General features: G+C 42.2%; 1 protein-coding gene across 5 annotated transcripts in view; it reads right to left on the reverse strand.

The window, feature by feature from the left end:
• LOC132383862 (spectrin beta chain, non-erythrocytic 1-like) overlaps positions 1-26,653 on the reverse strand; it is a 319,162-nt gene that overhangs the window by 61,594 nt on the left and 230,915 nt on the right. For all 5 annotated transcript variants that reach the window (XM_059955064.1, XM_059955073.1, XM_059955068.1 and 2 more), the window contains exons 25-30: positions 22,246-22,450; positions 21,381-21,755; positions 20,302-20,546; positions 14,847-14,985; positions 13,103-13,187; positions 6,591-6,787 (exon numbers count right to left, since the gene is read on the reverse strand). In XM_059955064.1, the coding sequence (XP_059811047.1) occupies positions 6,591-6,787; positions 13,103-13,187; positions 14,847-14,985; positions 20,302-20,546; positions 21,381-21,755; positions 22,246-22,450 (1,246 nt within the window). The remainder of the gene's footprint in view (positions 1-6,590; positions 6,788-13,102; positions 13,188-14,846; positions 14,986-20,301; positions 20,547-21,380; positions 21,756-22,245; positions 22,451-26,653) is intronic.

Raw genomic sequence — 26,653 nt, forward strand, 5'->3', positions numbered from 1 at the left:
TTCTTGTTTCTCAAAATTCCTAAATGATACGAGTAGTCTGAAATTATGTTGGTGTTCAGCTTCAAATGGTCTATCAGAAACAAAGAAATGTTGAAGAAACAAGATTTCTGAAAAAAATGTTTGCAATTGATACAATAGAGTTGTTGACGAGTTCTCAGCCAACCGACAGATAACCACTATTTAAAAAGGCTAATTCACTCCTTGTGAGGTCATTGTAATTCAAATGATTCAATCCCAACAAACATGTATCAACTCTCAAGAGGGGGAGAAAGAGTAAAGTAGAAGAATTAGAAATAAAGAAGCATTGACTGTATTCTTTTCCATAAATGGCTGCTTGGCCTGCTGAGTTCCTCCAGCATTTTGTGTGTGTTGTTTGGATTTCCAGCATCTGCAGATTTTCTCTTGTTTCCAATTCTCTTAGGTACACTGTTATGCAGTTTTATAAGAAAATCGGTCAGTCGGTTGTTCCAAGCATCTTGAAGAACTTGCTACAGTTCTTCTGCAGACTTTGGCTGTCTCACTGGCTTGTCTCTCCAGGTAATCCCAGAAAGTCACGATGGTGTTGAGATCAGGGCCCCATGGAGGCCATAACATCTGAAACCCATATCAAAAAAAATCTAAGGTGCCGAAGACTCTTGCACAGTACTGCGCAGTCTGGTGAACTGCATAAGCATAATCTCCGGTAAATATCGACCAGGTGATTATGGAAGCCAGCAGCAAGTTGGAGGAATTAAAGGAAACAAGTACATTTAAAGAAAGTTACATAGCTGAAAGTCCATAATTGTCTATAAAACCAAAGCAATATCTAGAACAGGGTTCCATAGACATTTGGATCTCTAACTAGCAATACATGCATTTAAGCTTTTTTCAATATAACAGAACGACTCAAGGCACTATTATAACACAACATTTGACAGTAACCTACAAACAAGAGCAGCTTGATGAAAGAATTAAGAGTGTTGTAAAATACAGAAAGAACAGTGGAGTGTGCAGAGTTTTAGGAAAGGAATACTCAAGCCAAGACCTTGGCAGCTATAAAAGGCAAGGCTACAGAAGTTGGAGAAATTAAACTTACAGATGATCAACAGGCCACAATTACAGGAAAACAAGGGGATGACTTTGTGTCAGGTCTCCCGCAGCACAGATGAAGCTGGCCAAAGAAATCAATGCCAGAAGTGAGTCATTCGGGAGCTCAGAGCAATACTGTAAAAATTTCCATGACCCCACGGTTTTACAGGAAAGATTCTAACATGAATAAAATAGTGGCTGATTGGCAGGAGGCAAGGAGAGAGAATAAAGGGACCCTTTTCTGGTTGGCTGCTGGTGACTAGTGGTCTTCCACAGGGGTCTGTGTTGAGACCAATTTTTTTACATTATATGTCAATGATTTTGATAATGATTTTGATGATGATTTTGATGATGAAATTGATGGCTTTGTTGCAAAGATTACAGATGATATGAAGATAGTTGGAAGGGCAGGTAGCTTTGAGGAAGTAGGCTACAGAAGGACTTAGACAAATTAGGAGAATGGGCAAAGAAGTGGTAGACAGAATACAGTGTTGGTCTTGCACTTTGGTAGAAGAAATGAAAGGGCTGACTATTTTCTACATGGAGAGAAAATACAAAAAACTGAGGTGCAATGGGATTTGGGAGTCCTTGTGCAGAATTTCCTAAAGATTAATTTGTAGGTTGGGTCTGTACTGAGGAAGGCAAATATGATGTTAGCATTCATTTCAAGAGGAAGAATATAAATATAGAAACGAAGAAAACCTAAGCACAATACAGGCCCTTCAGCACACAAAGCTGTGTTGAACATGTCGTTACCCTAGAACTACCTAGGCTTACCCATAACCCTCTATTTTTTGAAGCTCCATGTATCCAACCAGGAGTCTCTTAAAAGACCCTATTGCTTCCGCCTCCACCGCCGCCGGCAGCCCATTCCACGCATTCACCACTCTCTGTGTGTAAAAACTTACCCCTGACATCTTCTCTGTACCTACTACCAAGCACCTTAAAACTATGCCCTCTCGTGCTAGCCATTTCAGCCCTGGAAAAAAGCCTCTGACTATCCACACAATCAATGCCTCTCATTATCTTATACACCTCTATCAGGTCACCTCTCATCCTCCGATGCTCCAAGGAGAAAAGACCAAGTTCATTTAACCTATTCTCATAAGGCATGCTCCCCAATCCATGCAACATCCTTGTAAATCTGCTCTGCACCCTTTCTATGGTTTCCACACCCTTCCTGTAGTGAGGCGACCAGAATTCAGCAGAATACTCCAAGTGGGGTCTGACCAGGGTCCTATATAGCTGCAACATTACCTCTCGGCTCTTAAACTCAATCCCATGATTGATGAAGGCCAATGCTCCATTTGCCTTCTTATCCAGAGTCAACCTGCGTAGCAGCTTTGAGTATCCTATGGGACCTCAAGATCCCTCTGATCCTCCACACTGCCAAGAGTCTTGCCATTAATGCTATATTCTGCCATCATATTTGACCTACCAAAATGAACCACCTCACACCAATCTGCCACTTCTTAGCCCAGTTTTCCATCACTGTAACCTCTGACAGCCCTCCATACTATCCACAACACGCCCAACCTTTGTGTCATCAGCAAATTTATTAACCCATCCCGCCACTTCTTCGTCCAAGTTATTTATAAAAATCACGAAGAGTAGGGATCCCAGAACAGATCCCTAAGGCACATCACTGGTCACCGTCCTCCATGCAGAATATGACCCATGTACAACCACTCTTTGCCTTCTGTGGGCAAGCCAATTCTGGATCAACAAACCGATGTCCCCTTGGATCCCATGCCTCCTTACTTTCTCAATAAGCTTTGTATGGGGTACCTCATCAAATGCTTTGCAAAAATCCATATACACTATATCTACTGCTCTACCTTCATCAATGTGTTTAGTCACATCCTCAAAAAATTCATTCAGGCTCGTAAGGCACAACCTGCCTTTGACAAAGCCATGCTGACTATTCCCAATCATATTATGCTCATAAATCCTTCCTCTCAGGATCTTCTCCATCAACTTACCAACCACTGAAGTAAGACCCACTGGCCTATAATTTCCTAGGCTATCCCTACTCCCTTTCTTGAATAAGGGAACAACATCACCAATGCTCCAATCCTCCAGTACCTCTCCTGCCCTCATTGATCATCAACAGAGACTCAGCAATCTCCTCCCTCGCTTCCTACAGTAGCCTGGGGTATATCCTGTCCTGTCCTGGTGACTTATCCAACTTGATGCTTTTCGAAAGCTTCAGCACATCCTCTTCCTTAATATCTACATGCTCAAACTTTTCAGTTTGCTGCAAGTCATCCTTACAATCGCCAATATCCTTTTCTCTACTGAATACTGAAGCAAAGTATTCATTAAGTACCTCTGCTATCTCCTCCGGTTCCATACACACTTTTCCACTGTCACACTTGATTGGTCCTATTCTCTCACATCTTATCCTCTTGCTCTTCACATACTTGTAGAATGCCTTGGGGTTTTCCTTAATCCTGTCTGCCAAGGCCTTCTCATGGCCCCTTCTGGCTCTCCTAATTTCATTCTTAAGCTCCTTCCTGCTAGCCTTATAATCTTCTAGCTCTCTATCATTACCTAGTTTTTTTGAACCTTTCGAAAACTCTTCTTTTCTTCTTGACTAGATTTACAACGGCCTTTGTACACCACGGTTCCTGCACCCTACTATTCTTTCCATGTCTCTTTGGAACGTACCTATGCAGAACCCCACACAAATATCTCCTGAACATTTGCCACATTTCTTCTGTAAATTTCCCTGAGAACATCTGTTTCCAATTTATGCTTCCAAGTTCCTGCCTGATAGCCTCACATTTCCCCTCACTCTAATTAAACATTTCCTTAACTTGTCTGTTCCTATCCCTCTTCAATGCTATGGTAAAGGAGATAGAATTATGATCACCATCTTCAAAATGCTCTCCCACTGAGAGACCTGACACCTGACCAGGTTCATTTCTGAATACCAGATCAAGTACAACCTCTCCTCTTGTAGGCTTATCTACATATTGAATCAAGAAACCTTCCTGAACACACCTAACAAACTCCATCCCATCTAAACCCCTCACTCAAGGGAGATGCCAATCAATATTTGGGAAATTAAAATCTCCCACCACAACAATCTTGTTATTATTACTCCTTTCCAGAATCTTTCTCCCTATTTACTTCTTGATGTCCCTGTTACTATTGGGGTATCTATAAAAAACACCCAGTAGAATTATTGACCCCTTCCTCTTCCTAACTTCCTCCCACAGAGACTCTGTAGACAATCCCTCCACACCTTTCTCCTTTTCTACAGCCGTGACACTATCGCTGATCAACAGTGCCACACCCACACCTCTTTTGCTTCCCTCCCTGTCCTTTCTGAAACATCTAAAGCCTAGCACTTGAAGTAGCTATTCCTGCCCAAGTCCCTGTAATGGCCACAACATCATACCTCAAGTACAGATTCACGCTCTAACCTCACCTACTTTATTCATAATACTCCTTGTATTAAAATAGACACATCTCAAAACATCGGTCTGAGTGCATCCCTTCTCTATCACCTGCCTATCCTCCCTTTCCCACTGTCTCAAAGCTTTCTCTATTTGTGAGCCAACCTCCCTTTCCTCCGTCACTTCAGTTCATTTCCCACCCCCCCAGCAATTCTAGTTTACACTCTCCCCAATAGGCTTTGCAAACCTCCCTGCCAGGATATTGGTCCCCCTCAGATTCAAATGCAGCCCGTCCCAGTAGAGGTCCCAGTGATCCAGAAATCTGAATCCCTGCCCCCTGCTCCAATCCCTCAACCATACATTTATCCACCACCTCACTCTATTTCTATACTCACTGTCACATGGCATAGGCAGTAATCCCTAGATTACTACCTTTAAGTTCTGCTTCTCAACTTCCTTCCTAACTCCCTGTAGTCTGTTTTCAGGACCTCCTCCCTTTTCCTACCTATTGGTACCAACAACATATGTACCACAACCTCTGGCTATTCTCCTTCCCACTTCAAGATATAATGAACATGATCAGAAACATCCTGGACCCTGGCACCTGGGAGGCAAACTACCATCCGCGTTTCTTTCCTACATCCACAAAATCGGCTATCTGACCCCCTAACTATAGAGACCCCTAGGACAGCTGCCTTCCTCTTCCTTTCCCCACCCTTCTGAGCCACAGGACCAGACTCTGGGCCAGAGGCATGGCCACTGTTGCTTCCCCCAGGTTGGCCGTCTGCCCCAACCGTACACAAACAGGAGTACTTATGGTCTAGGGGTACTGCCACTGGGGTACTCTCTAGCATCTGCTTTTTGTCCTTCTCCCTCCTGACTGTTACCCACTTATCTGTCTGCTCAGGCCACAGAGTGACTACCTGCCTATAGCTTCTCTTTATCAGCTCCCCACTCTCCCTGACCAGACGAAGGTCATCGAGCTGCAGCTCCAGTTCCCTGACATGGTCCCTAAGGAGCTGCAGCTCGATGTACCGGGTGCAGACGTGGCTGTCCGGGAGGCTGGGAGTCTCCAGGACCTCCCACATCTGACACCGAGCACAGAAAACCAGCCTCACACATGTACTTTCTGTCTGTATTCTAAACAGATAACCTACCTCGCCTCGACCCTTTATCGCTGAAGGCCTGTTGAGCCAAAGCCTTCTTACTCTGTCTCCCACTACTCTGATGCCCGCTCCTCTGATGCCCGCTCTGTAAAGCTGTCTTCTTTTTAAACTCTTCCTGCTGTTCTCACTGGCTGACCTTGCGCAGTCATGCCCTGTTCAAGCCACTGAAGAAATAACCATCACCTTTTCAACTCTGTTCACTTTTAAACTAGAATATAAAAGCAATGATGTAATGTTGGGCTTTATAAAGCATGGGTGAGGCCTCAATTGGAGTATTATGAACAGCTTTGGGCCCCTTATCTTAGAAAGAATGTGCTGAAACCGGAGGGGATTCAGAGGTGGTTTACGAAAATATTTCCAGGATTGAATGGCCTGGCGCGTGAAGAGCATTTGTTGGTTCAGGGCTTGTATTCAGAATTTCAGAAGAATGAGGGGTGATTTATAGAAACCTGTTGAATGGTGAAAAGTCCTGATAGAGTGGATATGGAGAGGATGTTTTCTATGATGGGCGAGTCTCAGACCAGAAGACACAGCCCCAGAATAGAGTGCCATCCTTTTAAAATGCAGATGGGAGTAATTTCTTTAGCCAGAGAGTGGTGAATCTATGGAATTCTTTGCCACAGGCAGCTGTGGAGGCCAAGTCTTTATCTACAAAGTTTGTATATTTAAGGCAGAGGTTAATAGATTCTTGATTGATTAGGGTATGAAGGGATATGGGGAGAAGGCAGGAAACTGGGGCTGAGGGGAAAATTGGATCAAATAGATAGAAGATAGGTAGATATTAGCACTTTAGTCCAAACAAAAGGTAGCAAGGCTTTCATCACTGCAGAATGCCACTTTCATAATCACTCCTCATGCATCAAAATGAACTGCCAGGGAACTATTACTAGACTGTGCAAGGTAGATAAAAGCATTTGGGTGAAGCTGAGTGCACCTTCTAGTTTTTACTTACAGTGGTGAGTCTTTCCAGTGCAGCAAACCTCTCATCCCACGTAGCCGTTGATTTTTCAAAGGCCTCATGTCTCTTGATCAGTTTTTCAACTGCATCCACACTGTTGCCAATATCACGGCTGATGAGATAGGACTCCTGAGAAATCAGCCATGATTCAGCAACTGAAGCATCCCTTGCAAACTGACATACTTCTTGTACTAAAAAGGGGAAAAAAAACAAAGTTTATCATCAGTTAACATAGGGATAGACGCATGCATGATAATTTTCAGAATATTTATTTGTTCATGAACGTGGAGTTTCGGGAGCATAGCAGGTATGTCACCGGAGCAGTTTACAAGGGATTTGATACTATCCCATGCATGAGTCCAGACCCAGGGCAACTTAAAACAGCAACAGAATGTTTGTCCACTATGTTATGCCAAACTAATTAAACTGATAATTAAATGGCTAACCAAACTAATTTCTTTTGTCTACACATGCTCCATATCCCTCCATTCTTAGCACATTTATATGCTGATCTCTGAACACCTCTCTCAAAATATCTGTCACATCTGCCTCCACTACCAACTCCGTTTAAAAAATTCTTGCCCCACACATTTCTTTTGAACTTATTCCTTTCATCTTAAATGCTTGCCCTCCAATATTAGATGTTTCAACCCTTGGATAAAGAGATCTACTCTAACAATCTTATGAAGATCTTCCCTCAGCCCCCGCTGCTCCAGAGAAAGCAATCCAAGTTTGTCCAACCTATCCTTAAAATCATCATCATCATTATCACGTGCTGTGTTGTATGATGTGGGCGATCATCGTCTTCAATCTGAGAATTCTAATAAGCTCATCAAAACCTCTGCTTGTGCATCCCTTGATGCAATACATGAATGGCAGGTGCTGTCAACCATGACTCCTTCCTTTAGTTTTTACCGTCTCTGCAAGATGTTTGAGCTTCTCCTTCCTCTGTGCAGAAATTCCATCCGCTATTTCCTAATCGACAATTTCAGCTCTCTTCTTATTCCAACTTTTTGCAACACTTCCTCATTTGTTACTCTGTCCTTCCAAAATATTTTTATCATTCTTCTCAAAAACCACATGTCTGCAGTTTTGAGTCTTCCCTCATTTTGTTTTGATACTGTTGAACTTTCACTTCCATACGTTATCGTGGATTGAACGTAGCTCTGCAACACTCTGAGTTTTGAACCCATAGAAAGTATGTACAGATTTCCTCCGCTATCTGAAGGTAGAGCGTTCTTATGAAACCATTTGTAAGCCGGAATGTCGTAAAGCGAAGAAGCAATTACCAATAATTTATATGGGAAAAATTTTTGAGCATTCCCAGACCCAAAAAATAACCTACCAAATCAAACCAAATAACACATAAAACCTAAAATAACTTGAACATATAGTAAAAACAGGAATTATATGATAAATACACAGCCTATATAAAGTAGAAATATTGTATGTACGGTGTAGTATCACTTATCGAAATTGGGTAGACAGCGAGCCAAAATCGATTTGGAGAAAAAAAAAATCAGCATGTACGCGCATACGCACGGACACGCATGCGCCCACAAATGCCCGCACAAGGCTTCACGGTCATGGTAGTCTTTCTCGGGGTAAACACACGTATAAAGCGGGCGTCTTTTTTCGTAAAAGTGAAAATCCTCCTTGGTTAGGGAAACCAGGTACTAATGTAGGTCTTTCGTAACAGCGAGCTGTCGTAAAGCAAACGTTCAAAAAATGGGGGCCACCTGTATATTCTTTAGTATCTTGCTCAAACGTGCATTTAGCAATCTCAATCCTTCTTCTAATTTCAATATTCTTATAGTATATACATCTAATGCAGGCAGCATCCTGATAAATGCCTTCTGCATCTTCTCCAAAGCCTTGAAGTGGGTCCTTAAATACTCTTGACAATAGCCCAGCAAGTCACACAGTTCAAAGTTTAATTAGAAATGGAGAAAAAAATACAGCCTTTGACAGCCATACTCACGCAGTTAAGTACGTAAAGCATAATCAGCCAATCATAAGCCAGACAAACAGTAAATGGATTTATCGGTCATTAGTTACCACTTGGTAAAGTCAAAGTAAATTTTATTTTCAAAGTGCAGATATGTCACCTCATACAACCCTGAGATTCATTTTCCTGCAGGTGTACTCAGCAAAACTATAGAATAGTAACTATAACAGGATGAAAGAAAGATCAACCGACGTGCAGAAGAAAACAAGTGGAAATACAAATAAATAGCAATAAATAATTAGAAATAACAAGATAAAGAATCCTTAAAGTGAGATCATTGGTTGTGGGAAATTCTGAATGGATGGGCAAGTGAATGTAGTTATCCCTTTTGTTCAAGAGCCTAATGGTTGAGGGGTAGTACCTGTCCTTGAACCTGGTGATGTGAGACCTTCGGCTCATGTAGCTTCTACCTGATGGCAGCGGCAAGCAAAGAGCATGGCCTGGGTGGTGAGCATCTCTGCTTATGGATGCTGTTTTTTGCTTTCTTATGACAGTGTTTCATGTGGACATGCCCTATGGTTGGAAGGGCCTTACCCATGGTGTACTGGGCTGAATCCACTACCTTTTGTAGGATTTTCCGCTCAAGGGCATTAGTGTTTCTAAACCAGGCCACAATGCAGCCAATCAATACACACTCAATACACATATATGGAAGCTTATCAAAGATTTAGATGCCATGCCGAACCTCCGCAGACTCCTAAGGAAGTAGAAGCAGCGCCATGCTTTCTTTACAATCACACTTAAGTCCTCTGAAATGGCAACATCCAGGAATTTAAAGTTGCTAACCTTCTCCACCTCTGATCCTTCAATAAGGATGACTCATAGACCTCTGGTTTCCCTCTCCTGAAGTCCACAGTCAACTCCTTGGTCTTGCTGACATTGAGTGAGAGGTTGTGGTTATGACACAACTCAGTCAAATTTTTAATCTCCCTCCTGCATGCTATTCATCACCACTTTTGACATGATTCACAATAGTACTGTCATCAACAAACTTGTATATGGTGTTGGGGCTGTGCTTAGTCACACAGTCATAGATGTAAAGTGAGTAGAGCAGGGGGCTAAGTACACAGACCTATGGTGCATCTGCGCTGATGGAGATTGTGGAGGAGATATTTTTGCCAATCTGAACTGACTGGGGTCTGCAAGTGAGGAAGTCCAGGATCCAATTGTGTAAGGAGGTATTGAGGCAAGGACTTGGATATTATTGATTAGTTTTGAGGGGATTATGGTATTGAATGCTGAACTGTAGTCAATAAAGAGTATCCTGATGTATACACCTTTGGTGTCTAGATGTTTCAGGATTGAGTAAAGAGCCATTGAGATTGCATCTGCTGTGGACCTGTCGCTCTGGTTGGCAAATTGGAGCGGATCCAAGTCATCTCTCAGGCAGGAGGGGATATGTTTCATCACCAGCCTCTCGAAACACTGTGCATGTAAGTGCAACTGGATGATACACATTGAGGCAGGTCACCACGCTCTTCTTGGGCATCAGTATAATTGAAGCCGACTTGAACCAGTTGGGTACCACTCACTGCTAAAGCAAGAGGTTAAATGCAGCAGTGAAAACAGCAGCCAGTTGGTCAGCACAGGTCCATAGTATATGGCCAGGCACGCCGTCCAGGAGAGGTCCTTTCCTTGGATTCACCCTCTGAAGCCGGCCCGTACGTCAGCTTCAGATACTGAGGTTAAAGGGTCATCAGGAGATGTGAAGGTTCACAATGGTTCCTCCATATTCTGCCAGTCAAAGCAAGCATAGAAGGCATTGAGCTCAACTGGAAGCAAAGCTGTACTGTTCTCTATGTCGCTTGATTTAACTTTGTAGGAGGTTATAGCATTCAGACTCTGCCATGGTTGTCAAGCAACTCTCATTGATTTCAGTCTAGTCTGGAATCTCCACTTCACCTGGGAAATGGCTTTCCAGAGATCATACCTGCACCGTTTGTAGCATTCTCGGTCTCCAGACTTGAATGCTGATCTGGCCCTCAGCAAATTTCATTCAGGGTTTCTGATTGGGGAAGGCTCTGGATGATTAGCGGGGACACTCATTTACAGCTGTATTAAGTCCATCACAGCCCTGGTGTATTCATTCAGAACTCTAGCTGAGTGCTTAAACACAGCCCAGTCCACTGATCCAAAGAAATCCTATAGTTGTTCCTCTGCCTCCTGATCTTAGTTCTTAGCTGTCCTAATCTCTGGAGCCTATATTCATAGCTGAAACATAGTCTTAGGGTTGGTGGCTGCTTGTGATGCAAAACCAGTCTGCACCAAACTAGATGGAAATTGAAAGCATTTTGGAAAATCTGCTTCAATCATTTATAAAGTTCTCTAAAGTTATTTACAAATCTAATTGAATTTGCCTCCCCCTGATGGGGCTTGCCTTCTCTTAGAGATTATTATTTTGCAGCACAGTTGAGAGCTGTGATATGTTGTCATATGACGCTCAATGGAAAAACATTGAGGAGGGGATACTTCCCATCCCCATACAAGCAATTTTGGCTGATAACCTGCAAAGGTACATAAATACTATTGATAAACCATGGGTAAAATTGACTCTTAAAATATGGAAAACCACTGTAAAAGAATATAATCTAGAGGGAGATATTGCAATTCTTAAATGGTGTGCATATGACTTGGATTTTACACCAAATAAATTGGATGCTAGATTTAAGGACTGGACAGCTAAAGGAATAACAGTTCTTTGCAACATAATGAAAGAAGGAACACTGTTCAGTTTTGAAATGCTTAAAGAGAAACACTTATTAGAAAAACAAGATTTTTATCCGTATTTACAGATGCGACAATATGTTAATAAGACGCTTAAAAATGTAACCAAGGCAAATACATGCTTGATAGAGCTCTTTAGAAAAGCATATAATTCAGATAATGGTAGTAGAATCATTTTAAGCATGTATAAGGGGTTGTCAAATCTTAAAACACATTCTACTTCATACATTAAAACAAAATGGGAGAAGGAAGGAGGGATAATTATATCTGAGGAAGAATGAACAACAATATGGAGATATCAATGGAAGTGTACCAGTTCACAGAAATGGAGGGAGTTTGGATGGAAAAACTTGATAAGATATTTTATTGCACCCTCTCAGAAATCCCATTATGATGGTAACCTCCCTGTTTGCTGGAGAAATTGTGGAAATCAAAATGCAAATCATTATCATATTTTTTGGGACTGCCCTGTTATCAAAAACTATTGGAGGGGGATACACAATACCCTACAAGACATCTTTAAATGTGAAATACCCTTGGAGAGTAAGACCATATATTTTGGATATATACCTCAAGAATGGTTGAAAAGAGATAAATATTTAATGAATATACTGTTGGTGGCTGGTAAAAAGACTCTTACTAGGAAATGGTTATCACAGGAGAGCCCAACTTTAAATACATGGATGGAAATTACAATGGACATGTACAAAATGGAGAAGATAACAGCATCTGTTAATCATTAGCTGGAACAATTTGATTCATACTGGGAAAAATGGTTTAACTACATAATGCCTCATAGGCCTGATTTTATTCTCACAAATCAATGAATCTGTTGTAAAAAAAAAAGGATCACTCCCTACTTGTACATAGTTCTTTCCTTTTGCTTGTTTTTTCTTTCCACTCTTTTCTATAAGTGTATACCTCAGATAAATACTTTGTGGAGATATGTGATATATATGATTATATGATGTATATGTACAATGTCTGAAATACATCTTATGGAAATGTTTGTTTGATGAACTTCAATAAAAAAATAAATTACAAAAAAAAAGAATTTGCCTCCCCCTCTACCTTGTATTAGATTCAACAGTTGATTCATTAATGAATTTATTATTTCTGCCACTTGTTCCCTTGCAGTGGATAAAGGTTGACAGAGGACCCCGGCTATTTGCACGGCAAAACAGGGCTTTCGTTTATTACTCATTCCGCAGAGCTGTGCAAATATGGTTAATTGTCCCAGCAACAGGGGATATCCTTTCCTAGGATATAATCCCTCCAAAAGAGAACTTTGAAATTTATTAAGATTCTGGATCAGTTCAGGTAATGTCAATTTGAGAGTAAGTGATAATCCTTTCCCTTCCCTCCTCCCCAAGACCAGAAACGACTTAATGCTCAGAAAAGTCATGCTGGGGTGATTCTGAAATTCAAGTAATCCAGATCCTTCAGTTCAAACAAAAGCAAGCACCTTTGGGGTGCAAACCCGGCGGCCATGCTGGGAAGTATGGCAGATAGGCACGGAGCTCAAGCTTCGATGGTCTAATTACCTGATATTCAGTTTTAGTGATAACTGAAGGATGAGTACTGACTGGAACTCAGAGAAAACTCCTTTGCTGTTCCTTATTATAGTGCCCTGAAAGCTATTATATCCACCTGAGAACATACGCAAGCCCTAGCTTAACATTTCATCCAAAAGTCAGCACACTCAACAATGAAGCAACCCCTCAGCATTGCATCAATATGGCAAAAAACATAGATCTGAGAGCCATTCACTTACAAAGGTGTAACCACTTCCAGCGTTCATCCCACTTATCCATCATCAATCTTCTGTTCTCCGTGAGTTGTACCAGCTTCTCCTTAATCTAAAATGATGAACATTTGTCTACATCAGTGTACATATTTGATATGTTGAATTTTTACAGAAAGTTTTGAAGATTACATATTATGAGACAAAAGAGGATAAGACTTCAAGTTGACCAGTCAGGAATGTTCCAGAAGAACAAGGAATCAGCCACTAATTACATTTTATAAATTATATACAGAACAGTAAAGTCTAGGCACAGAACAAGTGTGCTTTAAATAACACACACAAAATACTGGAGGAACTCAGCAGGTCAGGCACCATCGATGGAACTTAACAAGCAGTTGATGAACCTCACCACAGAATCAAGCTTGAATAAATCTTAGCTTGCAGGATGGTGAGGATGGTGCAAAAAGTCAGTGAAATGTAATAGGCATGTTCAAAAAATAAATACTTCCTGCTGCATTATCCATCTAGCAGCTTTGGAGACACACTTTTAGTTCAGGTACATTCCTTGCATTCTTAGCATTGCACTCTTATGATTTGAACATGGCACAGACCTCACAGCAGATTAAGAGCATGAGATGTAGGAGTAGAAAACTGGCTCATCCAATTTTCCTCTCAGCCCTAATCTCCTTCCTTCTCCCCATTTCTCCTTCATGCCCTGACCAATCAAGAACCTATTAGCCTCAGCTTCAAATATGCATGAAGGCTTGATCTCCACAGCTGCCCGTGGCAAAGAATATCATAGATTCATTACTCTCTAGCTAAAGAAATTCTTCCTCATCATTCTAAAGGGACACACTCTATTCTGAGGCTGTGTCATCTGGTCTTAGACTCTCCCACCATAGGAAACATCCACTCTATCAAGACCTTTCACCATTCAATAGGTTTTAGTTCACCCATCAGTCTTCTGAATTCTAGTGAGTACAGGCCCAGAGTCATCCAGTGTTCTTCGTGTGACAAGCTATTCGACCCTGGAATCATTTTTGTGAACTTCCTTTGGATCCTGTCCAGTTTCATCATATCCTTTGTAAGATAAGAGCCCAGAACTCCTCATAATTCTCTGAAGAAAGGCCTCACCAGTGCTTTATAAATTCTCAGATACCCTGCATGGCAGCAAACAAGGAAGTTACTAATTTATTTTGGATGCCGGAATTTTGTTTTGCTTCTATTTTAGAATTGTTTTAATACGTATTGAAATACTTATATCAAAGTGGGTGATAAGCATAATAATCTGACAGGTAAAGGGTTAAAAACAAGATGTTGAGGGCACCTATAATGCACTTGGATCAGGCCAACATGTAAATATAACCTAGAACACAAATCAGCCTGTGTTTAAAAAAAAGTGCCATTCTGTAATCTACAACGTTTGTTCATGCTCACTGTATATTTTACTCCAGACAACAGTTTATCAATTAAATGTGTTTGTTACCATGATAACCATCAATGCATATCAGCAAATTATTTTCTAACACTTCAAAAGTGGATGATGAATTCACCATAAGTACAGAATACAAAAGTTTACTGTAATGTGTTAACTTATGACTACCAAACATACAAGTCTTCCGCATGCAGATTTTATATCCGTTCAGCAATAAACAAACATCACTTTATTTCATTCAGCTTTAAGAGATCTAATGTTGGAAGCCAATCCACTGTGCATCAAAAAAAGGAAAGCAAGCTTAAAAAGCCATGATAACATCTTCCTCATCCTCACCTCTTCAGAAGCATGATGTTTGCGGGCTAACATCATCTTGCCCAAGTCAATACAGGACACAAAATTTCTGTTTCTGGCATCAATTTCTGCTCTGATTCCTTGATGGTACTTCATCAGTAGCTCCACAGAACAGACATCACTGTTATCAAACATAATGTTTAATTTAGCTAGAAGTATTGCCAAAGCGATAGCTAATTGACTAATGGTATATATCCTAAGGTTAACCGTAAAATGAAGACTGGGAAATTATCTGTTAACAAAAAGACCAGAAGAATATAGGGCCAGAGAAGTTTTCATGTATTCAGTGATTTTAAATGACAAATTTTCTGGGTGAATTATATACAAGCCTTTCTCTGTACATGATGCTAATGTCAATTGCACTGTATTTTTGTGTGCATACGAGGCTCACAAAAACATAAGCCATTCATATCCAAACTATGAGTGGTGAGGCCTGCTTTTGCATTGATTTAAGAGGTCTCAGCTTACTGGTAGGTGATGCGTTAGGCATCTGTTGTTTTGCTGTCAACAACTGTCCTCAATGCCATTTTCTACAATGACCAATTAGCCTGCTAACTGCTATGTCCTTGAACTGTGGGAGGAAAACAGAGCACCCAGAGGAAACTGGTTTCCTCCCTCAATCCAAAGGCATACAAGGTTAGTAGGTTAATTGGTATTTGCATAGCATGCTGTGATTAGGCTACGGTTAAATAGGGCGGTTGCTGGGTGGCACAGCTCATTGAGCTGGAAGGGGCTGTTCCCTGCTGTATCTCTAAATAAATAAATACAGATGCTGATGGCAACTCCAACTAAAGTATTACCACGTCAGATTTGTTTTGAATTTTGAGTATTGTTTTTTGTAACTGAGTCCTTATATTCGCACTATTCCAAATCTATACTTACTGAATTGAATTATCTTTATTTTACATCCTTCACATACATGAAGAGTACAAATCTTTATGTTATGTCTCCATCTAAATGTGCGATGTACAATCATAGCAATTTATAATGAATAAAAGAGTCAATGCAATATAGAGAGCACTCAAATCAGCATGAGTTCATCAGTCCGATGGCCTGGTGAAAGAAGCTGTCCCGGAGCCTGTTGGTCCTGTTTTTATGCTGTGGGTGGTAGTACTGGAATAGATTGTGGTTGGGATGGCTTGGGTCCTCAATGATCCTACGGGCCCTTTTTACACACCTGTCCTTGTAAATGTCCTGAATCATGGGTAGTTCACAACTATAAATGTGCTGGGCTGTCGGTACCACTCTCTGCAGAGTCCTGCAATTTAGGGAGGTACAGTTCCCATACCAGGCAGTGATGCAGCCAGTCAGGATGCTCTCAATTGTGACCCTGTAGAAAGGATTTGGGGGCCCATACCAAACTTCCTCAACCGTCTGAGGTGAAAGAGGCGCTGTTGTGCCTTTTTCACCACACAGCTGGTGAGTACAGACCACACGAGGTCCTGGGTGATGTGGATCCCGAGGAACTTGAAGCTGTTCACCCTCTCAACCCCAGATCCATTGATGTCAATAGGGGTTAGCCCATCTCCATTCCTCCTGTAATGTTTTTGCGACATTGAGGGAGAGGTTGTTTTCTTGACTTTTTCTATTACTATGTATTGCCACAAAACAACAAATTTCTCAACATATGCTGGTGATATTAAAACTGGTTCTAATTCCCTTTACCCAGCCTGAGAGGAGGGATGTTCCCATTGTTCTGTTGCTGAACATCTGTTATCAATGCTTTCAGGGCTGATGAAGCAAGGGTGATCAGTTAAATCAATTGCAATCTTCTGAAAATAATATTATTGAACAGCCAAGACATACAGTAATGGCCATTTTGAGGCGTGAGATTATATGGCTAAGTGTCTGTACAATATATATATCCCAATCACAAACAGTTGAGCTGAAGTAAGGGGGGTGGGGTGGGGAGCGGCATTGCTAATCAGGGGTAGTACCACAGCTGCAGAAAGGGAGGATGCAGTGGAGGGATTGTCTACCGAGTCAGTGTGGGTGGATGTTAGAAACAGGAAGGGGGCATTCATTCTATTGAGAGTATTCAGTAGACCTGCCAGTAGCAACAGAGACACCGAGGAACAGATTGGGAGGCAGATTCTGGAAAAATACAAGTATAACACTGATGTTGTCATGGGTGACTTCAACTTCCCTAATATTGATTGGTGCCTCCTTGGTGCTAAAGGATTAGATGGGGTGGAATTTGTTACCTGTGTCCAAGAAGGATTCCTGACACAATTTGTAGTCAGGCTGAATACAGAGTATATACTGGATCTCGGAATCAGAATCAGAATCAGGTTTATTATCACCGGCATGTGTCGTGAAATTTGTTAACTTAGCAGCAGCAGTTCAATGCAATACATAATATAGAAGAAAGAAAAATAATAAAAATAATAATTAAGTAAATTATAATATACTTTTTTATTGAGTAGATTAAAAATCGTGCAAAAAACAGAAATATATATTTAAAAAGTGAGGTTCAATGCCCATTTAGGAATCAAATGGCTGAGGGAAAGAAGCTGTTTCTGAATCACTGACAAGAGATGTGGAATAGCTTGCAAAGATGAAGAAGTAAGCTTACTTCTGGCTGAGGAAGCAAGAATCGGACAGGGCTTGTGAGAGTTACAACGTAGCTAGGAAGAAGCTTAAGAATCGATTTAGGACAGCTCGAAGGGGACATGAGAAAGCCTCGGTGAGTAGGATCAAAGAACAGGAAGATGGCTAGAGAGAGGGTAGGATCAATCAAGGATAAAAGAGGAAATATGTGCTTGGAGTCAGAGGAAATAGGGGAGGTCCTTAATGAATACTTTATGAATACTACCACAAAACTGGTTGATATGCCAGAATATGTTGCTATTCATAAAGAGGAAATGCTGGATCTTTTATAAAACATTAGGATAGATAAATCTCCAGGGTCAGACAGGAAGTATGCCTGGTTGCTATGGGAAGTGAGGGAAGAAATTGCTGCAGCTTTGGTGATGATCTCTGTGTCCTCATTGGTCAAAGCAATAGGACCAGATGATTGGAGGGTGGCAAATGTTATTCCTTTGTTCAAGAGTGGGATTAGGGATAACCCTGAGAATTACAAACTAGTGAGTCTTACTTCAGTTGGTGGACAAATTATTGGAGCAGAGCCTTAGAGACAGGATTTATGAGTGTTTGGTGAAGCATAGTCAGATTAGGGATAAGCAGCATGGCTTTCTGAGGGGAAAGTCATATCTCCTGAGGCTGATTGAATTCTTTGAGGATATGACAAAGCATCTGGATTAAGGTCGAGTAGTGAATATAGTGTATTGGGATTTTAGAAGGGGTCTGACATGGTGGGCTCATTTAGCAGATCAAGAGACATGGGATCCAGGGAAATATGGCTGTGCAGATGCAGAATTGGCTTCCCCATAGAAGGCAGAGTGTGGCTGTAGATGGAGCACGCTCTACCTGGGTGGGTGGGTCTGCTGGGAGCTATTCTGGGACCCCTGCTCTTTGTGATTTAACTTGGACAAGGAAGGGTTAGTGTGGGTTAGTAAGTTTACAGATGACACAAAGGTTAATGGATATGTGGATCATGTGGAAGTTTGTCATAGGTTACAATGGAAGACTGACAGAATGCAGAGCTGGGCTGAGAATTGGCTGATGCAGTTCAACCTGGAGAAGTGTGAATCAATTCTCTTTGGAAGGTAGAATTTGAAGTCAGAATACCAAGTTAATGAAATGATCCTTGGCAGTTTGGAATAACAGAGGGATCTTGGTGTGTGGGCCTTCGTTCGTTAGGGGACTGAGTTCAAGAGATGCTGCAATTCTATACTTGGAATATAGTTCTGGTCATCTCAATATAGGAAGGATGTGGAAGCTTTAGAGAGAGTGCAGAGAAGATTTACCAGAATGCTGCCTGGATTAGAGAGCATGTCTTACGTAGATAGGTTGAAGGAGCTGAGGACTTTCTCTTTAGAGTGAAGGAGAATGAGAGGCAACTTGATAGAGATGTGCGAGAAGATTAGAGGCATGAATCAAGTAGATAGCCAGAGACCTTTTCCCCAACATGGAAATTGAAAATACAAGGGAGCATAATTTTAAGGTGATAGGAGGAAAGTTTAAGGGGGATGTCAGAGGTAACTTTTTTTAAAAGCAGAGTTCACAGAAAGTACTGCCAGGCGTGGTGGTAGAGAGAGATGAGTTATGAGCATTTAAGAAATGCTTAGAGAACTGGTTCCATTTAAAACTGTCTGCCCTGTTTTCACAAGAAATGCAGTTTTTCATTTTAGTCATGTATGCACTGGACTGTAATAGTGCATGCCAGAAAACAAACAAACAACACTAGGGTATAAATTACTTGAAGCTAACAACAAATTATTTCAGAGCAAATATAGAAAAAAAATCAACAACTTTGCTCTCACATTTGCCCTCGAAAGCTCCATGAATATCACTTCATGTGCACATTTAATCTCCGGGCTAAATATCTGCTGGTGCAGAATACACAATTTTCCTCATCTAGTAAATTAATTTTATGATCCAAAGCAGGGTGTGTCAGTTGGACTTTGATTTTACAATAGATTTAACTAATCTATTCAACTCTTCGCATATAAATTAATTTCCTACCTCAGAAGGCTACTTGCTGCAGCATAACCAAATCATTTAATATCATTTTAATCATTGAATAGTTTCAGACTGTATTTTAGACCTACTTAATCATGTATGGGATCTGACCCCAGTCCTCAGCCCTGAATTAATTTCTCATCCCTCTGTGCCCTTAAGAAGATGGTGTTGTTGCTTGGGACTAGTGCAGATCTTCAGTTGAAGGCATGCAACTCTGATATTTACAGAAAGCAAGTTATAGCTTCCTGATATACTTAAATGATAACAAAGATTTCACTTAGAACATAGAACAGTACTGCACAGCACAGGCTCTTCTGCCCTTGATGACGTGCCAATCTTTTAACCCTTACAATACTGTTCATATCCTATACCTTCACAGTATGGTCCAGGTCAATTTTGACCCGGCCCAAGAATCCCCTCATAACAAGGGTCTATATCAAATTTTGAACCACAGATTTATTTAGAATTTATAAATAACCTATGTGACATTAATAAATGGGTGATTAATCCTTAATTAATTTTCAGAGATCTAAAATCCATTTCAATAGATACGGGTCAAATTTGACAGCCTCAATGTAGCACCCTGTACAAAAGTATAAAATTTTTAAATATTTTCATGTTTGCATATTTTGGGTCACTTTAGGAAAAGTAATCAAATTTTGACTAAAAATTACATTTATAGTGTTTTTACTGCGGCCAAATGTCAAAACGGGTCAAATTTGACCCAAACAGTATGTAAGGATTAACCTATTCTAAGGTCAATCTAATTCTTCCTTGCTACACAAACCTCTGTTCTTCTACCATCCATGCAAGTGACAGCCCCAGCATCAATGAAAAAGAAATTCCAAATTACCGTGGTTTTTCTTCTGTTTCAATGAGCCTTACGATACTCTCCATCCATGACATCAAATCCCGGACCATACTGAAAAAGCGGAATTTATCAGCGGTGTCAACTAACTGGGTGCGCCGACCATCACAAGCATCCAGAAGTGCCTTCCAGGCCTCAACCACCTCTTGCTCTTGTTTCTGGATTGCTGCAGCTTTATCCCCTGCGTAAGCTGCTTGCAAACGTCCTGCATCATCTTGGAACTGCTGAACCTATTAAAACAAAGGCCCAATGTATACTCCAGTTATGTCAAGACATGGTGTTTTGCCTACCCTGTTTTTTTCCCTAACTCTAACTGGACATCCAAGTTTAATCACATATGTTCTAAAGAGATGCTGTTTATCATCTTCCTACTGTCCTTAAGGTATATAATAACTTTTCATTAAATGCATCTATACTAATGACAATAAAATTACACCAGAGGGCGACATAAGTGAGAGCCTATTGCGCGCTACGTAAGGCATCAATCAATTTCCAAATTGTAAGTTAATGGGGTTAGCAATGAAGTCAACTCAGAGCTAAAATTTCAGGATGTTTTCATTAAAGAATAATATTCTGCTGGGTTTCTGATTCGCGTAGAGTCATCACAACAGAACACAAAATAAACCATAATACAAGAGTATGCAAGTTGTCCTTTATGATTCAAAATATAAATATGTGCTAAAAAAAATTACCCTCTGGTGTACAAGGCTATACCTTATCGTGATGTATAAGAAAATCAGAAAGAGTAAACAAAAGTAAAAGCAAATTCAACCTGGTTTGTAATCAGACTACTAGGCTAATGGAGTTGTTGACTTATAACTATCAACCATTCTCAAATAGGCTATAACAGACCCAACTACGAGATGTTCAAACCATCAAATGGCCGCAAGCTGAGGGAAACAGGGGCTGTCTAGGCCTGTCACACTTACCATAAATTATATCACAAATTACTTCAATATGGTTTTATCAGATAAATGAAACTAATATCATTTTCACAAGGTCACTTTATTCCTATTTAACTGAGCTTATGTATTCATTTCTATCACAGTAACAATATGCAGTACCTGTATTCCCAGGGAATGAATGTCACGTTCAAATGCATTGTGCATCCTGTGGAAAGACTCTGCTGTGTTCGCATCGCGGCCAAGCTCCTCTGGCAACTCCTTGTGCTTTTCCTGGATCAGGCTCAGGAGCTCTTTACCATCATAGAAATATTTGTGGAGTTCATAGGAGGCAGCCAGCAGCTGTGTCCTCGTGTCTATCAGTTCCAGAAGATCAGCCCAGGCTTCGTTCAGGCTGTCCTTCCACTCTGCAATGTCAGCCGCCTCCGAGTGACCCGCGTCAATAAGGTCATCGATCAGATTGTTCACGTTGTCCACTCTTTCCTGACCAATTGACCCTGTTTTCCGGGCAAACTCGCGGAACCTTTCCCTCAGCATCTGAAAGTGAAAAGTAGAGCAAGGTGAGCCAGCAGATGTTTTATTACTAAATAAAACCTGGTTCACTTTAACATTGCGGATCTGGATTCTTCACAAGTTCTGAAAATACTGTCGTGATTTTATAACCAGAATCTGCAGTCATCACTTTAACTTCATTAACTTTCTCTAACCAACTGGAGTTAATATCACAAATTTATGAGATTGATTTTTAAAATTTTGTTATGGAGTAACTTTATTAGAAGTAAAGGTTGTGCCATTTCTGTACAAAATGTTTTCTTTTTCCCTTGCTTCACCAACATTATTACTTTTCGTTTTCTACATTGCTTGTTCTGGTATCAACTTGGGTACACCTGAAATCCATAAAAGGAAATAAAATAAAATAGAACTTCTCTCAGTAAATTGACTGCAGGCTTAGCTTGAAAGCTGACAGTTTGATACACTTTATTAAGGTGTCTTTATTGATGCTGCCAACTAATTAAGAAATACTCACTGTAACTTGATCAAAGTCTTGTCCTAGCTCCTGTGAAGATGCTGCTAGATCTCCTTCTGCAATCCATTGCTCCAGGTCCGTTACCTCACGGTTCAACTGGAAGAGATTGTGCATATCCTCCAATTTTTTGTTACGCTCACTTGCTAGATCTCTGAGTCCTGCATACAGCTTGTCCACCTGCCCCTGACGCCTAATGATCTGTTCACTGTAAGTGAATCAAACTATCAATTATTATTGATTCCAAAAATACTTTGTGATTTATTTCATATTGATAAAATAAAGATGCTTCATTTGGTATGTCAATAAAAACACACAAAAACTTCTATAGTTGTACCGTGGAGAGCATTCTGACAGGCTGCATCACTGTCTGGTATGGGGGGTTGGCTACTGCACAGGACTGAAAGAAGCTGCAGAGGGTTGTAAATTTACTTGGCTTCATCTTGGGTACTAGTCCACAAAGTACCCAGGACATCTTCAAGGAACGGTGTCTCAGAAAGGCAGCGTCCATTATTAAGGACCCCCAGCACCCAGGCCATGCCCTTTTCTCATTGTTACCATCAGGTAGGAGGTACAGAAGCCTGAAGGCACACACTCAGTGATTCAGGAACAGCTTCTTCCCCTCTGCCATCTGATTCCTAAATGGTCATTGAATCCATGAACACTACCTCACTTTTTAATATATATTATCTCTGTTTTTGCACAATTTAAATCTATTCAATATACATACTGTAATCGATTTATTTATGTATTTATTTATTTTCTATATTATGTATTGCATTGAACTGCTGCTGCTAAGTTAACAAATTTCACATCACGTGTGCTGGTGATAATAAACCTGATTCTGATTATTGTGTGGAAAATCCGGGTGAAGAGACTCCTGAGTATTGAGTAACCGAGTGCAATTAACTTTGAAGATAGTTTGAATCTAAGGGCTTTAGAACTGGAATAGCAGCTATCAATTTGATCAATAAATTTTAATCATTGTCTCCTCAGCAATTAGTATGACAGAGCTAATAGACCTGTGGGGTGTGACCCTTGCTTAAATATTCTTTCTCGAAGTGAGGGTATCTAGAAACATCTCCAAATGAAAACAGATTTTTAAAACGTGCAGAAGGAATGAAAAAGATAGAGAAAGAACAACACATTCTTCTGGAAAGGAAGTCCTAATGAAAGACCACACCCTTAAAAATTCAGCCATATCACACAAAATTACATCTTGGAAATAAAAACACAAAATGGTGGAAATACTCAGTAGGTCAGGCATCATCAGTGGGAAGAGAAGCAACTAATGTTTCAGTTCAAAGACCCCCTCATCAGAACTGGGAAGATGTGAAAATAAGCTTCTTAAGCTCTGGGAAGTATGGGGTGGGGGAAGTGCCTAGAAAGGGGTCAACCATGGGGATAAGCAGTGTGGTGAACTACGTGTGCCTGTCTGGACACGCCCCCTGCTGACTGCTCCTGTGGCTCCTCCCACAGACCCTGTATAAAGGCGATTCAGGTCTAATCCTCTGCCTCAGTCTCCAGGATGTAATATGATGGTCACTCACTGCTGGTTCCTTCTTCAGTCAATAAAAGCCGATATCTCGCCTTACGTCTCAGTGTGAGTTATTGATGGTGCATCAATTTTATTGACTGAAAGTTTTAAAACATGGAAACCGTTTTACGTCCGGAAAGGTTGGATTTGGACCAAGACCCTGAAGCAGCTCTTGCTTTTGAACACTGGCTTGCATGCTTCCAATCATACTTGGCGGAGCTTCGTGCGACTGACCCTGCCGTTATGTACAGAATTCTACTCTCGAGGGTCACCCCCAAAGTTTACTCCATTATCCGGGACCTGCCGACCTACGAAGGGGCACTGGACGCCCTCAAAAGACAGTACCTGCGGCCGGTGAACACCGTTTACGCAAGACATCGTTTAGCTACCCGGCGACAGCGGCCTGGAGAATCGAGCGCCGAGTTTCTCTGAGCACTACAGACACTCGTCCGAGCTTGTGACTGCAAGACGCTCACGGCAGAACAACATGCGGAGCTGCTAGTGCGAGATGCCTTTGTGACGGGACTGAGGTCAGTGTACGTACGCCAGCGACTGCTGGAACTCTCAGATCTTACCTTACACTCGGCGATCGAGACGGCCAATGCTCTGGAAGCTGCGCTGCACTACGCCGACGCTGTCCAGTCGCGCGATTCCCCGCCGGTTCCGTGGACGCTTCAGACCCCGCCACTGCCGGCTCCCGCGAGCGAAATCGCCGCTGCCAGTCGCGATTCCACGAGCTCCCCGAACCCGACCACAGCGGCAGCCCGTCAGAAGCCTGTGCTTTGTTATTTCTGTGGCCATAAAAAACACTCTCGAAAACGCTGTCCAGCGCGAGAAGCGACCTGCTCCAGCTGCGGAAAGCGGGGCCATTTCGCCAAGGTCTGTAAGTCTAAACTGCGAGCGGAGTGCAGCGCTGCGGGTGAAACGTGGGGGCTGCCATCTTGCATGCCCGGATGTGGGCGGCCATCTTTGTCGACGTCGGCATGCCCCGCCCCCGACCCTCCGATGCTTACCGGGTACCCCGACGGCGATTCCATTCTGGCCACTGTAACCCTCGACCAAAGCGCCCCACACCAGCTTGCAGGGTCCATGATGGACATCCGGGTGGAGGGGCACAGGACTCGATGCCTGTTTGACACGGGCGTCACTAAGAGTTTCATTCACCCGGACACAGTGCAACGCTGTGGACTCGCAACACGGCCAGTAAGTCAGAAGATCCATTTGGTTTCTGGGTCGCATTCCACAGACATCCGGGCGGGTTGTGTAGCAACTTTGGTGGTTCAAGGCACAGAATATCGGAACTTTGCGCTACTGGTCATGCCTAATCTGTGCGCACCTGTGCTCTTGGGGCTGGACTTCCAGAGTCACCTCGAAAGTGTGACTATGGTATATGATGGGCCCCTCCCACCACTCACTGTCCGGAATCCTCAGTTCTGCGGGCCTTCATCACTACTGACCACACACACACGGGCACACACATCCCATCCAGAACCAGGCCGACAGCTGCGCTACCGACACCACTTGCAGTCTCTCCACTCTCAAGGTCCCTCCCCCGCCGCTGTTCGCCAACCTGACCTCGACTGTAAACCGGTGCAGCGGCTGCTCAGGGAGGGGATCATTGAGCCAAGCACAAGCCCTTGGAGGGCCCAGGTGGTCGGATGGTGGCCCCACCCCCCCCTCACGAACTCCTATTCTCTTTTCCCAGGAAGTCTGTCACTCTACCAGTTTGGCTGATGTCCCCGGGGCCAGTGCTGCTCCGGAAACATGTGAGGAGCAATAAATACTCCCCGCTGGTCGAGAAGGTTCACCTTCTGCATGCGAACCCCCCAGTATGCTTACGTGGTCTTACCTGATGGGCGGGAGGATACGGCCTCCATCCGCGACCTGGCGCCCGCAGGTGCAGCAGACCACTACCCTGAACACTCTCCAGTAACTATGAACCCGGTACCCGGGGTGACACCGCGCTCACCAGGCCCTACATGGACTCCTCATGACACTTATATACCGGGTGCCTCGCACATGCATGAGCTGGAACCAGCACAACCTCCATCTCCTGTGCAATCACCAATGCCGCCAGCGTCTGTGCAATCACAGCCGGTGCTACGTAGATTGCAGCGACAGGTTCGACCACCTGATAGACTTGACCTGTAAGAAACTTTGCCACATGGGGACTCTTTCAAACAGAGGGGGGGGTGAATGTGGTGAACTACTTGTGCCTGTCTGGACACACCCCCTGCTGACTGCTCCTGTGGCTCCTCCCACAGACCCCTGTATAAAGGCGATCGAGGTCTGATCCTCTGCCTCATTCTCCAGGATGTAGTATGATGGTCACTCACTGCTGGTTCCTTCTTCAGTCAATAAAAGCCGATATCTCGCCTTACGTCTCAGTGTGAGTTATTGATGGTGCATCAAGCAGTAAACAAAGTTACTTTGTCAGTGAGTGAAAGGGAGCAGTAAGAGAGTGTGAACATTAAAGCAAAATCAGGTTCATTCTCTCCGACATGTATCATGAAACTTGTTGTTTAGTGGCAGCATACAGTGCAATACATAAAAAACTACTTTAACTCACAACAAGCTACATAAAAATAATTAATAAGCTGTGCAAAAAGAGAGCAAGAAGTGAGGTCATGTTCATGGGCTTGTGGTCTGTTCAGAAATCTGATAGTGGAGAGGAAGAAGCTGTTCCTGAAACATTGAATGCGTGTCTTTGGGCTCCTGTACCTCCTCCCTGAAGGTAGCAACGAGAAGAGGACATGCCCTGGGTGGTGAGGGTCCCTGATGATGGATGCGACCTTCTTGAGGAATTGCCTGTTAAAAATGTTCTCGATGGTGAGGAGGCTTACTCCCATGGCTGAGTTTACCATCTTCTGCAGC

The sequence above is a fragment of the Hypanus sabinus genome, chromosome 2 (assembly GCF_030144855.1).
Source record: "Hypanus sabinus isolate sHypSab1 chromosome 2, sHypSab1.hap1, whole genome shotgun sequence".
Classification (NCBI taxonomy): domain Eukaryota; kingdom Metazoa; phylum Chordata; class Chondrichthyes; order Myliobatiformes; family Dasyatidae; genus Hypanus; species Hypanus sabinus.